The 15,231-nt window shown below is 38.1% G+C and overlaps 1 protein-coding gene across 1 annotated transcript in view; it reads right to left on the bottom strand.

Annotated features, from left to right (window-relative positions):
- The window catches only part of SPG11 (SPG11 vesicle trafficking associated, spatacsin), an 87,932-nt gene that overhangs the window by 66,639 nt on the left and 6,062 nt on the right, over window positions 1–15,231 (bottom strand). The window contains 4 exon segments of the mRNA XM_080808204.1: window positions 743–875; window positions 9,512–9,657; window positions 10,766–11,214; window positions 11,387–11,524. Coding sequence (XP_080664330.1) covers window positions 743–875; window positions 9,512–9,657; window positions 10,766–11,214; window positions 11,387–11,524 — 866 coding nt within the window.

The following is a 15,231-nucleotide window of genomic DNA, read 5'->3' on the forward strand; positions in this document are numbered from 1 at the left end:
TAAAAAATAAAAAAAAGATTTTTATTTATTTGAAGACAGAGATCACAAGTGCAGAGAGGCAAGGCAGAGAGAGGAAAGAAGCAGGCCTCCTGCTGAGCAGAGAGCCCGGATGCGGGACTCGATCCCAGGACCCCTGGGATCATGACCTGAGCCGAAAGCAGAAGCTTTAACCCACTGAGCCACCCAGGTGCCCCTAGGCAGAAAAATTTTTTTGAAGATTTTATTTATTTGACAGAGAGAGCACAAGTAGGGGGAGCAGCAGGTGGAGGAAGAAGCAAGCTTCCTGCTGAGCAGGGAGCCCAACATGAGACTCGATCCCAGGAACCTGAGCTGAAGGCAGACATTTAATCAAATGAGCTACCCAGGTGCCCCTAGGCTAAAAATTCTTATAAGAAGTCTCAATCCATAACTCCCCCTTCACTAAATATCTCAGATAGCTGCAAGAGTGGGCAATTTTGCAAATGAATTTTATCCTCCTTTGAACAAAATTCTCTTGAATTTAGAAGGTCATCTCTTCCTTTCATACTAAAAATACAAAGGACAGGAAAGGATATGAACAATAAACACTCCACTTAGAATGAGAACATTTATAGATTCTTACAACTCACTCAAGATCCCACAAAGTATAAAAATGTCATCATTGAGTTTCAGCAAGTCTGTCAGTCATCAGAAAGCACAACAATATGAAAATCACCAAAAAGATAAAATGATAAATACAAATATAGAAGCTTTTTCTACTTACTTCTTAAATACAAATAAGATGGGAAGTCATCAAGCTGATCAGGTACAGAAGATTTTGAGGATGGATTCAAAAGATTTTCTTTGCTCTTCAAAAAGAAATTTACTGTGTCCAGCTGACGATTTTCTATTCCAGCCTGAAACAGGAGAAAATCAGAAAAAAATTACAATAGGAAAAAATTGGGGATACAGGTTTTTTACTTTTTTAACTTTAGAATGTAATGCACTGAGACTACAAGAGACACAAGGCTACCTATCTTGCGGCAGTACCCTGGTTCTGGTGAGGATTCTGACAATGATTATGCAATGGGGGCAAGTCTCCAACTTTTCTGAACACCAATTTCTGCTTCAGTAGGAACAGGAAGTTAGAATAGAAAACACTTCCAACTCTACCATCTGTAATTCTAATACTACTCAAAGCTAGGTACTTGGGGACCATCATTTTAGGTAAGTTAGAGTCCATCTGAATTAAAATGTTAAAGCAGTAGGATATAAAGTTCACTGAAAAAGCAGGCTAAAAACAGATTCCCATTTCTGACTAGGCATCTTGAGGAAGCTTTCCATACAGCGCACTTAAAAATTGATTCTCTCTCTCTCTCTCTCTCTCTCTCTCACACACACACACACACACACACATAATCTTTAAATGCTGGAAACAAAAAATTCTCCCAGGATAAAATGAGAACAAAGACAAATCCAGAAAAGTAACGGCTCTAAAACCAACTGCTACCTGAAAGATTCTGCATCTTTCTGATGGCCTAAAGCAGGGGTTGGAAAACTAAGGCCCATCAACACAGCTCTTGCCTGTTTTTGTAAATAAAGTTTTATGGGAACACAGCCACACCCATTTCCCCATTCATTTCCATATTGCCAATGGCTGCAATGGCATATATAAGTAGTTGCAATAGAAACCTACCAGCAAACCCTACAATACTTAACTATCTGGCTCTTTACAGAGAAAGTTTACCACTCCTACCCTAAATCCCTGTGCCTAAGAATTATCTGGAGCATTTGTTTAAATGTAAATTGCTAAGCCCTGCCCCCAAGAGTTTCTGATTCAGTAAATTTGGGGTAGGACTTAAAAATCTGCATTTCTAATAAATCTCCAGGTAATGGTGATGGTGACAGCTGTTAGTCTGGGGACCACACTTTGAAGTTCTGTTGGTTAACAGACCAGGCAGGTTGAGGTGAGAGGTACTGGTGGAAGTTATACATGGAGGAAGAGAGGATAAACCTAGGGTCCACACAAGGTGACACTGTCCAAAACAGATAAACTGGAAAAACTGCCCCCAAAGGGAGACCATAAAAAAATTGCCTTTGCTCTGGGTGGTGGGAGGTAAAACTGAATTGTATATGATTAAATAAGTGAATATTCTTGTTCTTAGAAGTATATGCCAGGGGCGCCTGGGTGGCTCAGTGGATTAAGCCGCTGCCTTCGGCTCAGGTCATGATCTCAGGGTCCTGGGATTGAGCCCCACATCGGGCTCTCTGCTCAGCGGGGAGCCTGCTTCCCTCTCTCTCTCTGCCTGCCTCTCTGCCTTCTTGTGATCTCTCTCTCTGTCAAATAAATAAATAAAATCTTAAAAAAAAAAAAAGAAGTATATGCCAAAGTAAAGAGTTATGAAGTAACATTTAAATAGTTTGGCAAAAATACAAAATACAGGGGTGCCTGGGTGGCTCAGTAGGTTAAAGCCTCTGCCTTCGGCTCAGGTCATGATCCCAGTGTCCTGGGATCGAGCCCCATATCGGGCTCTCTGCTCCGCGGGGAGCCTGCTTCCTCCTCTCTCTGCCTGCCTCTCTGCCTACTTGTGATCTCTGTCTGTCGAATAAATAAATAAAATCTTTAAAAAAAAAAAATACAAAATACACAGTCAAGACATGTGGCAAAATGTTAACAGCTGGTGAATGGTGAAGGTTAACTGGATGTTCCTTTTACTATTTATTGCAATTTTTCTGTAAATTTGAAAATTCTCAAAATAACATATTTAAAAACAATGACCAGGGCACCTGGGTGGCTCAGTTGGTTAAGCAGCTGCCTTTGGCTCAGGTCATATGAGATCTCTGGGTCCTGGGATCAAGCCCCCCAGAGTCCAGAGTCAGGCTCCCTGCTCAGGGAGGAGTCTGCTTCTCCCTCTGCCTCTCCCCCTGTTCATGCTCTCTTTCTCTCTCTCTCTCTCACATAAAATCTTTAAAAAGAAATAATAAGATCAAAGAAATCCCCTCCAGTCTCAAATGACTTCACCCCGCTACTGGTTCTCTCTCTCTCTCTCAAATAAATAAATAAAAATCTTTTTTAAAATGACCAAATAGTAATTCTAGAAATAAAAAAATAAAAATTGAAATTAAGGTAAGTACCTAAAAGCTAACTACTTTTTTTTTTTTTAAGATTTTATTTTTTTCTTGATTTGCCAGAGAGAGAGCGCACAAGTAGGGGGAGCAGTAGGCAGAGAGAGAAGCAGCTCCCCAGCTCCCCACCGACCAAGGAACCCAGTGCAGGACTCAATCCTAGGACCCAGGATCACAACCAGAGCCAACAGCAGACACTTGAACCGAATGAACCACCCAGGCGCTTCTGATTGAAATACCACTGTGACTTCACACAATGTGTGTGTGTGGGGGGGAATATACGTTCAGTGTCCAAGCACATGCAACAGTTGTGAAAACTGAGTACTTACTAGGCCAGAAATGAAATATCAACAAATTTTAAAGAACTGCTATCAGACCAATATTCTTCCAACTAAAGATCATGACTCATCAGTGAGACATAAAATCACTGTCAAACTGGAGAACACTAAAAACCAAAAGCTTGCAAAAGCAGCCTGAAGAGAAAAAACTAAACTTCCCTCAAAGAAATAACAGCTGATTTCTCAATGACAATAGAATCCAAAAGACAGTAGAAAGTGATCATGAATGTTCTGAAAGAAACAACTGCCTACCTATAATTCCGTGCCTCCCAAAAATACCTTTCAAAAATAGCAGCAAAATAGATATTATTTAGATAAAAACGGAGTTCAGCACCAGTCAGATCCTCACTCAAAGATATTCTAAATGATACTCTAGGCAGAGAGAAGGCCTAAAATGTGAGAAGAAACAAAGAGCACGGAGATGTATCAAACCTGTATAAAACGAAATGAACCTAAATACATAATAATGATGTCTATTGTGGTTAAAAAAAAACAAACAAACATAACAGTAACTTAAGTAGGGGGAAAGTAAATAAGGTTAAAGCATTCAGTGGGCTTGTATTATCCAGAAGGGTAAAGTTATGAATTTTGGATTTGATAATTTAAATATGTATATTTTGTTTCCCAGAATATCCTCTAAAAGAACAAAACAATATTTAATATCCAAACTACCAGAGATCACAGGAGCTCCTGGATAGCTGATAATGTTTTATTTTTTTGAGGTAGTTGGCGGTTACAAGAGTTTCTGCTTTGAATTATTTGTTAAACTGTATATCTATTCTGCACACTTTTTTATACATGTTATAGTTCACAATAAAAATAAAATTGGTTAATGTGGTTTATTACAGTAACAGATGAAAAGAGATGATTCATATGACTGTATCAACAAATTCAGGCCAAGTAGTCAATACAATTTCAATACCCATTCATGATTAAAAAAAGATTCATAGCCAGGAAAAAGGAGAACTCAATCTTATAAAGACTGTTTCTTTCTTTCCTTTTCCATTCCCTTTCCTTTCCTTTCTTTTGAGAGCAAGAGGAGCTGGGAGAGGAAGGGCAGAGGGAGAAGGAGACAGAATCTTAAGCAGACTCCTGGCTGAGCACAGAGCCCACTGCAGGACTTGATATGACGAACCTGAATCATGACCTGAGCTGAAATCAAGAGTCAGATGCTCAACCATCCAAGCACCCCATTTTGTAATATACATGAATGCATGTGCACAGACACATACTTTAATAGGTAGATATTACGGGTATTCATTTTTAAAATCAGGAATGAGACAAGGATGCTGCCCACTCTTACTTTTGAGTGATATTATGCTAGAGGTCCCAGCAGCAAAATAAGGAAAAGAAGTAAAAAGAATAAGGATTTGAAGGAACCAAATTGTATTACTTTGATATTATTGTACATTAAATATATATAAACTTCAAGAAAATCTAACAAATAAATTATTAAAATTAAGAAGAAAATTTAGCAAATTTGTTGGATACAAAAATCAATGTATAAAAGGTAAATGTATTTTTTTTTAAGATTTTATTTATTTATCTGACAGACAGAGATCACAAGTAGGCAGAGAGGCAGGCAGAGAGAGAGAGGGGGAAGCAGGCTCCCCACTGAGCAGAGAGCCCGATGCGGGGCTTGATCCCAGGACCCTGGCATCATGACCTGAGCTGAAGGCAGAGGCTTAACCCACTGAGCCCCCCAGGTGCCCCTAAATGTATTTCTTTATACTGGTAACAAACAAATGTAACTGAAAAATATACCATTTATAATAGCAATATGTAATATAGTTTTTAAATATATATAAACACATTCTACCTTTAAGCATATAGTACTTAAATATAAATACACATATATTTAAATATAAATACATATCCAAACTCAAAATAAAGCTAACAAAAGATGATAAGCTCTTAATGGAAAAACTATAAAAACTGTAACGTTTCATTGAAAAATATTAATGGAGACATGAAAAAATGTAGAGAGAAACTTTGCTTATGGATAGGAATATTAAATATCCTAAAGATGTCAATTCTTCCCAACTTGATATATAGATTTAATGTAATTCTAATAAAAATCTTAACAGTTTTTCATGAAACTTGACAAGCTGATCCAAACAGAGGGAAGAGTGTTAAGGGAGAAAGAATAATAAAGACATTCCTGAACAATAATAAAGTGAGGGGATTTATAATTAAGACAGAGTGGAAATGGCCCAGAACAGACAAAGACCAATGGACCAGAATAGAGCCCAGAAAAAAACTCATGCATAGATAGAAACTTGACACACAGAGATTTCAGATAGTGGTAAAAGGAAGGACTTTAGGAAAAAAAAATGGTTCTGAGATGGGTCTCTACTTCCCACTATGCATAAATACAAGTTCCAAATGGGAAAGGACTCAATTGTGAAAGTCATATTTTTAACACTTCGGGAAAAATAATAGAAACATCTTTATGACTTAAGGATAGAAGAAGTCACAAATTACATGCAAAAAGTAAAAGACTGATTAATGAAACTACACTAAAATTTAGAACTGCATTAAAATCAAAGACTCCACAAAGAAAATAAAAAGACAAGCCATACATTAGAATATATTCACTCCAGTTATAACAAAGGATTAGTATCTAGAATACACTGAACACACAAACTACAAACCAGTAAGAAAAAAACAAACACCCCAAGGAAGAATAGGCAAAAGACATGAACAGTCACTTTACAAAAGAAATTCAAATGTATATACATCAACCTTAACCAGCAGAAAAATGCAAATTAAAACCCATCATAGTATCAGAATGGCAACATGTTTAAAAATCTGCATATGCTGAGTACTGAAAAAGACATCAATAATGAAAACTGGGGCGCCTGGGTGGCTCAGTGGGTTAAAGCCTCTGCCTTCGGCTCAGGTCATGGTCCCAGGGTCCTGGGCTCAAGCCCCATATCGGGGTCTCTGCTCAGCAGGGAGCCTGCTTCCTCCTCTCTCTCTCTGCCTGCCTCTCTGCCTACTTGTGATCTCTGTCAAATAAATAAATAAATAAAATCTTTAAAAAAAATAATGAAAACTAACATACATTGCTGGTAAGAGCATAAACGGATAAATCAACCCTGGAAAACTGGAGTATCACCTAGTGAAGTGAAAGATGTGCATGTCCTATGACCAGCAATCGTACTACCAGTGCAGAGAAACGTTTACACATGTGCTGCAGTAGATGTGAACTGTTTACAGCAACACGGTTCACAACAGCAAACCGGGAAAAAAATCTAAAGTTGGATAAAGATCTATTTACACAATGGGATACCATATGCAAGTACAGTACATGTTTGTATTTCTGTGGTGTTGGTAGTGATCGCTCATGTACCATCCAATCCTTATGAAACTCACACACATGTACGAGCACTATATAAGGCACACTGTGTTCTCTGTGGTCTGTAGTCACACTGCCTGGGTTCAAATCCTGGCTAACTACCAGCGGCCGTCCATGTATATCTGAATTAGATTTCCTAACCTGCGTCCCCTCATCAATAAAATAGGGCTAATAATAGTATTACCTATAGGACTGATAAGAAGATGAATGAAATAACACTTTATTATTATCATTAATATTTAAGAAAAACAACCATATGGAAATAGGCATGATTACTTCTGGATAATAGATTTACAGGTGACAAATTTTCTTTTTCCCCCCAATTACTCAAATTTTCTACAATGATATTATGTAGTGTATAAAAGTAAGTTCTTCAACAAATGGTGCTGGAAGAAATGAGTATCTGCCTGCAAAAGAATGAAGTTGGATCCCTTGCTAGTAGCACGTACAAGAATTAATCAAAATATATCATGGATCTAAATATAAGGGCTGAAACTATACAACTCTTGTAAATCTCCACACCTCAGTTTAGGCAATGGTTTCTTGGACATGACACCAAAAGCACTTGAGACAAAAAAAAAAAAGTAAATTCACTTTATCAAAATTAAAAACCTTTGTGTTTCAAAGAACACTGTTGAGAAAGTGAAAAGGCAACCAGCAGAATAGGAGAAAATATTTGAAAGTCATCAGAGTCTAGCACCCAGCATATATAAGGAACTCTTAGAACTCAAGAAAGACAAAAAATTTAAAACTGGACAAAGATGTAAACAGATACTTCTCCAAAGACATCTACAAATGGATGATAAACACATGAAAACATGATGGATGATAAGCACATGAAAACATGTCGAACATCATTAGTCATTAAGAAAATGCAAATCAAAACCAGTGAGGGGTCCCTGGCTGGCTCAGTCCGTAGAGCATGTGACTCTCAATCTTGGAGTTGTGGGTGCAAGCCCGACATTGAGCAGAGGGCACACTAAAACAAACCACACACATGCCCCACAATGAGGTACCATTTTGACTACACAACTACAAGGATCGTTATAAGAAAAAGGTAGACAATAGCAAGCACTGGTGAGACTGTGGCGCTCTTAGTGCCCTCACACACTGCTGGTGGGGATGTTTAACAATGAAGCTGCTGTGAGAAACCAGTGTATGGTTCTCCAGGAGGTTAAGTGGCCCAGTAATTTCACTGCTAGGTGTATACGCAAGAGAAATGAAAACATAGGACATAAAACTCGTGCACCACTGTTCACAGGATTATTTATAATAACCCAAAAGTGGAAACATCCAAATGTCCATTAACTGATGAATGGATAAACAAAATGTGGTACATCCATATAATGGAATACTATTCAGCCATACAAAAAATGAATGATACATGCCACAACATCCATGACCCTTGAAAACATGCTAAGTGAAAGAAGCCAGTCACAAAAGGCTACATATTTCATACTTTCACTTATATGCAATATTCAGAATTGGCAGATTCAGAGCCAGAAAGTATACTAGTGTTTGGGACTTAGAGGCCACAAGAAATGTTAAGTGACTGCTAATGAGTACAGAATTTCTTTTTGGAGTTAATGAAAGTGTTCTGGAATTAGATAGTGGTGATAGCTATATGAGTCTGAATACACTAAAAACCACTGGACTGTATACTTAGGTGGGTAAATTTTATGTAATGTGAATTAGGTTATGTATGTATTTTAAAGATTTAATAACTTATTTGAGAGAGAGAGCAAGAGAGCACAACCACAGGGAGCTGCAGAAGGAGAGGGAGAAGCAGGCTCCCAGCTGAGGAGAGAGCCCAATCCAAGGACTCTGGAGTCATAACCTAAGCTGAAAGTAGAGATTTAACCGACTGAGCCACCCAGGTCCCCCTATGTAATTTTAATAAAACTGTCATTAAAATACAAATTTGCACATAATTTCAGTTTTTGACCTTTCAGAGGCTGTGTAATATGACTTTGATTCTAGCTCCAGCTCTTATTAGTAAGGCTATGAGCCAATCACTCAACCACTTTGAGCCTAAGGTTTTTCATCTGTAAAATGAAATGAATAAAAAACTACCCAACCCATCTCATGTGGTTATTTTAAAACAAAACTAGATAATGCACCTAAGAGTGTGCACTATAAAAATGCTATACAAATTCAGGTTATGTTGCTTCTACAGCTGGAGAGAAGAGTAGGGACCACAGGGAGAAATAAAAGATCACTCTTGTTCATGCTTTCTATAGCCTGCTTCTACTTCATTTAGTCTTATCAGCTTACTGTTGCCTCCACTCCTTGCAACTTTTTCTTTCTTGTTGTTTATTATAATTTTATATCTTTTAAGGCCAAAAAGGGTAAACCGTTTAGTGGAATTCGGGTAATGAAATGACTAGAACTAAGCAAATGTTTGGGCAAAGACTATAGTTTGGGGTGCCTGGGTGGCTCAGTGGGTTAAGCCTCTGCCTTCGGCTCAGGTCATGATCTTGGGGTCCTGGGATGGAGCCCCGCATCAGGCTCTCTGATCAGCAGGAAGCCTGCTTCCCACTCCCTCCTCCCCACCACAGCCTGCCTCTCTGCCTACTTGTGATCTCTGTCAAATAAATAAATAAGATCTTTAAAAGACTATAGTTCTTTTAACTGCTAGGTTAAACGAATTCTCCCAAATCTTCAATCAAATAAGAGTATATGACAAAAAATAATCCTGCGGGGTCATACAGACATTTAATTTTGTTACCTCCAGTGCATGTATGGGGATTGAGCACCTCCCCCAACCATTGAGATGGCAAAGAGAGTCGACAGTGCTGGCACTTCCATGGATCATTAGTCTATTTAAAAACTCCTCTTGAGTCAATCCAAACAAAATCAGAGAGAGTCCATTTTCTACAGGGAAAAAAAAAGTTACTTTCAATAAGTTATGAGGACTTAGGGTTTAGCATTATAACATGAATTAAATTCTAATTACTCCATACTTCAGTGCTGTAATTAGAAATATATTTATTGGACACCAAGTACAACTCTGACCATAGTTAATTCAATTTTTTAATGCTTTTCCAAGAGGAGTTTTATTTTTTAAACACAGACCACAGGGTACATTCTAGTAAGAACCATGCATCCTATGACACAGTAGTAAATCTCACTTTTCTGCTTTTTATTATTATTATTTTATTTTATTATTATTATCTGCTTTATTATTATTATTATTATTCCTGCACAATAATTCTTGGAATTTTAAACTATTTACAGAGGTTACATTTCTGATTTACTAAGATAAAGCAAAGAGCAGGCCCCTGACACAAGGAAATACATAATTACCAAAATTTGGGTATTAAAGAGACACACAGTATGATCACATCATTCAGAAGCTTTACAGGAGGTTATAGCATAAATGCTGAATGACTATATATCCAAAATAGCAAACTCAAATGTCTACAGGGCCAAACAGGTGGTGAGACAAGTGCAAGAAAAACTTAACAAGAAAATGGCACATCTAAGAGAACTGAAATTCAGCTCCAATCTATAAATTACTATGCAGGAATGCAGGCCTAGTGTTGCCAGATCTTAGAATTTTTCAGTAACAGCAGGAAATCCTCAATTTTACAGGTTTATAATAAGGTCTTTTTAAAAGAGCTTAGATAGTGAAAGCCAAACAAAACATATCTGTGCTTCATAGATGGCCCACAAGCAGCAAGCTTGCAACTTTTGCTTCCACAGATGAGTCAAGTGAAGACTCTCTGGATTAAAACCAACCTGTGTTACTCTTAAGACTCTGATTTAGTATCTGAGCTGAGCATTTAGCTGAGCAAAATTAACCTTAATTAAAAATCAAGTACAGGGAACAACAGTACCAAGAGTAACACCAAATATCCCCCGTGAAAGACTACCACTTAGAGGAGAGTGTAGACACTACTATCTCCAGGGCAGAAATAAAATAGGTTTTACAAGCACACCTCTCAGCAATGGATTTCAACCTGATACAAGACATTCTCACCTGTCAAGACAAGACACAGCTGCTCGTCTCCACTAGCGTCTATAGGAATACACTTTTTGCCAAGGGAGAAACACTGCATACCCTGGGTCTCCAAATCCCAAAGGCCAATGGTGCAGCCCATTCCTTCCACTGCCCAAGTAAACAGTGCACTGAATCCTGTCACAGACATACAAGTAAGCTCAACAGGTTCCTCTTGTTCACTAATGTTCATGATTTTCCATGATCTCCCTGGATCACTGGTGTCGGCATGATCCTTCTGTGGAAACTTATAGTGGCTGTGCATTATGTCCTGTGCAATGAAGGCCCAGCCTAGTATACTGGTACTGTGGTTACCAGATTCAGGGGACTCCAAATGCAAAATATTCTGGAACCATGGAGCACAAAAGGAAACCTCCAGTTTGGAGCTCTTTATTGTTTCATTCAGTGATGACAGCTGGGCTTTCCAAGACCTGAAATACAGGGTAGAACTCACATCTGTTACAGTGAAAGGCACTAAATAAAACACTACATCAGGAAGAAGATGCATTAAAAAAAAAAAAGTGTCTACTTCTGTAAAGCCCTTTAGTAAAAACCACAAAAAATAGAAATAAAAAAGTAAATCCAAAAAGGGAGTTTCTGTACCTATCAACTTGAAAGGAAAACTTGGTCAGTTTCATGTTGTAGTCAGAATTAACAGGATCATCTTCATCTATCCCCTTGGGGCCTTCAACAGGAATGTCTTCTAGAGTTCTTTCACATAGTAGGTGTCCTGGGTGTTGCCTACATTTAAAAATGATAACCATGATCAACAATGATGATCAAATCCAAATCTGTGTTACTACTGCTCCTGTTAAAAACTGAGGGGTGGGGATGTCACACAGAAGGAATAGTACAAACAATAAGTTTCTGTGAACAGGACTCCTTATCTCCATTGCTTATTGCAGAATGATAAAGTCAGCCTGAAGAATCTGGCCCATTTATAACTATGTGTGGTAACAAATTGTTGGTAGTGTTCATTTCATAATACATACATACTGAAATCATCACGTTATACACCTGAAATGAATATAATATTGTATGTCAATTATATCTCAATTAAGAAAAAAGAATTTGACATTTATGGGTTTTATGAAGAGATAAAAGCACTTATTGCCTACTGTATTGCAGATGTTGTGATAAAAACTTTATATAAACTAAACCTTTCAACCACCCTATGAGGAGGAAACAAAGGTTCAGAGAAACAGTGGGGCTGGATTTGAACCCAGTCAATGTGACCATAAAGCCCAGGTTTTTAACTGCTCACAATACTGTCACCACAAAGTAAGATTTAGGCTGAGATGGGGAATACACAAGAACCAGAAAGACAAAATCCGAGTGCGGGTGTACATGCAAGAGTACATGCAGAAAGAGGGCTGTCACATTTGAGAAACACAAAGAAGGCAAAGGTGCCTAAAGCACAAGGAATGAGAAGCAAGATGGTGTGAGATGAGGCTGGAGAGCCTGGCAGGAGAGAGATGGTGCAGGGCTTTATGGGCTATGAAGGATTTTTAGTTTCTTCTTGGTGGAGGGATGCTAAATAAGGGTTTTAAGCAGAAAAGCAATATGATCAGATACAGAAGAATAGCTAGGGAGGAAAGAGAGGAATCTAAACACCCTGAGCACTTAGTTAAATTACTATTCACCCTTTCTACAATTTGAAGGTAATATGTTAACATACATGTATCAAGGATATGATGAGAAGAAGTTAGAGAAGGCAGGGTAACTGTGAGAGAAGATGACACATGGAGATGGTCGTTCCCCCCCCCCCCCAAACAAAAGGTGGATGCCTTGTCCCCAGATGTTAGTATCTGGCTATTTCTCTGATAAGATAACAATTGTAACAACATCACTCTGGTTATTATATAGAGTATGAAGCTGAGGGAGTAGGAGCTGTCATCAAAAGACCAATTAGGAGCTGTGACCTTACCTCAGTTCAGACAGTGGCATGGATGAGAGTGATAACAAAGGACTTAAGAAAAGTGGGCAGATTCAAGAAACATTTAGGATGTAGAAGGACTAGGACCTGGTGATTAACTAGATACAGATCTAATACTTAAAACAGGTTTGAGATACAAAGAAGAAAGGAAATGGAAAACAGTCCCTAAGAAAGAAGGAAGAAATAGGATCCAGAACACAGAAGGATGGGCCTTCACAGAAGGAGAATCCACAGTAATAGGAGGGAAGACGAGGAGATGGGTACAGGAAAATGGGTTTGTAACTTAATGTGAGAAACTGAGGGAACTCTCATTAGACAGATTCTACTTCCTTTATAAAGTAGGAGGCAATGTCACCCCAGATTTGGAGGCAAAGAGATGAGTAGAAACCTAAGGAAAAGAGGGTTAAAAACATTGTTGTAAAGAATGGGCTCATGAAAAATCATTATAAAATTTTCAGGTAATACTCAGAGACCAGTTGAAGGTAGCAAAAGTGAACGTATAGTGCTATCGATTTTCCTTCGTAGTTTTCTCACAAGCGCCTGGTTGCTTGGGTGCAGGGACAGAGAAGGCAGAATGAGGTGGGGGTAGATTTTGTCAGACCAAGGGCTACCATAAGGCAGGAGCAAGAGTTTAGGGTGTATGCAGAAAAGGGGCTGAAATGAGGGTGAGAACGAAGTCAAGACAGGGGCTAGAGAGTGGAAGGTCAACTGACTGGAAATTTCAATGATGTCAGAAGACAAGAGTGGGAGTACTTGAGTAAGTGATGTGGAAAGTTTGGGAAGTTGCAGTCAGGAAGTGAGATGTGGAGAATAGTGACTTGGGGGAGGAACAGTTTCAAACAATGACAAAGCCAGGGTAAGAGTATGGGAGTGGAGTGCTAAAGTAAATTGGAAGAAAAAGTCACTGACAATGAACTGAAAGAATAAACCACGAGTTTGGGTTCTCAAGGAGCTTACAAATTCTATAGGACACATGAAAAAATGAGAGAAATAATACAAGACTATACAATTAAGGGCCAAACTATAATTTAAAGCAAAAGTGCTACACAAGTTCAAAGAAAAGAAAAATGATAAAATGAGTGTAAAATTACAAGTGGAAGGGGTTTTAGTAAGAAAAGGCCTCATGAAAGAGGTAGATCTTAAAGGATAAAACGAAAAGGAGAGATTGACTTTCTGTATCGGGGAAAAAAGAGCTAGAACCAGGAGTGAAGAAAGAGAAACACATTTCTAAACTTAAGAGAACAGCTAGAAAATAAAATATGCAGTCAACTCTAGAGAAATCACACTCATTAAAGAGCATTCATGTAAATAATAAAGAGATTACTCATTTAGTTGGGCAGGACAGATCCCTAAATTTATTGGGAACAAAACACTAGCTTTGATGTTAAAATAGCTGAGTTCAATGCAATTTGTTCAAAGGAATATGCCTGATGCCCTCTTCAGAGCTCTCTTGAAGTGTTACTAACTCTTGAAGTGTTACTAAAACATCAATGGGAAAGGAACCCTACATACAAGGATCTGAGTGGCAAGGATCAGGGTGGCTGAGTAGGCTTTCCTCCCTCCTCACCTATCAAATTATTTTCCAAAGTAGATGATTAGGAGGTAACTCTAAATACACAGGATATAATTTAGTCAGTAAAAATGGCCTACTGATAAACAAGCACATGATCTGAGAATGTGCTAATCATTCCTGCTTAAAGATTTTTTAAAAAGGCATTAAAAGGCCACTTTAAAAAATCACAGTGGTAAGAAGTTCTGGTAGGTATGTGAAGATGAATTTGTCCTTTCTTGTGATCCAAACAATAAGCCATAAAAGCCATCAAAGTGCACTCCCAATTACTCAAGGATTTATCTATCTCATTCATATTAAGTGAGGACCAGAAATCCTAATGGTTTTGAATGGCCTTCAATACTGAAAGTCATAAATGCGGACTAGCATCCTTTAGATAAGGAAATTGCAATGTACAGGCTGGGGTGTGTACTTAAACCGCTGGTAGCATACCTCTCTCAAACACTGTAAAATCAGAAGTAACTAGAATATCTAAATCAAAAAGCAACACAAAGGAGAATTCAATTTTTACTAATATATTTAGATAGCCACAGGTGCGGGTCCTTCAAGGGAAATGCCTGAGGAAATCCTCAGCTGGAGCAAGCTAGCTTAACATATCTTATTAAAGTCCTTAAAGAGAAAAGTAATCCCTAAGGCTGCCAGGACCCTGAGGCACATAAGAAGCAATTTCAACTCAGGGTAAATCCTTTTTTCTTCTACTCTAATGTAGGGCAAAAAACGGGTAAAAAATGTATTAATAGCCAACTGTGCTACTATACATTACGTACTTGATTATTTTTAAAACTGTGCTTGATTACTTTTTTACTTACATGATGATATGTCATATATAACATACATAAATCAAAATCACAACTTTGATATACATTACGAAATAAAAAGGTAGCCAATTGTCATTTGCACAATTTTACAGTAACAACCTCACTAGGTAGTAGCTAGAACACG

This window comes from Martes martes, assembly GCF_963455335.1.
Source record: "Martes martes genome assembly, chromosome: 7".
Taxonomy (NCBI): domain Eukaryota; kingdom Metazoa; phylum Chordata; class Mammalia; order Carnivora; family Mustelidae; genus Martes; species Martes martes.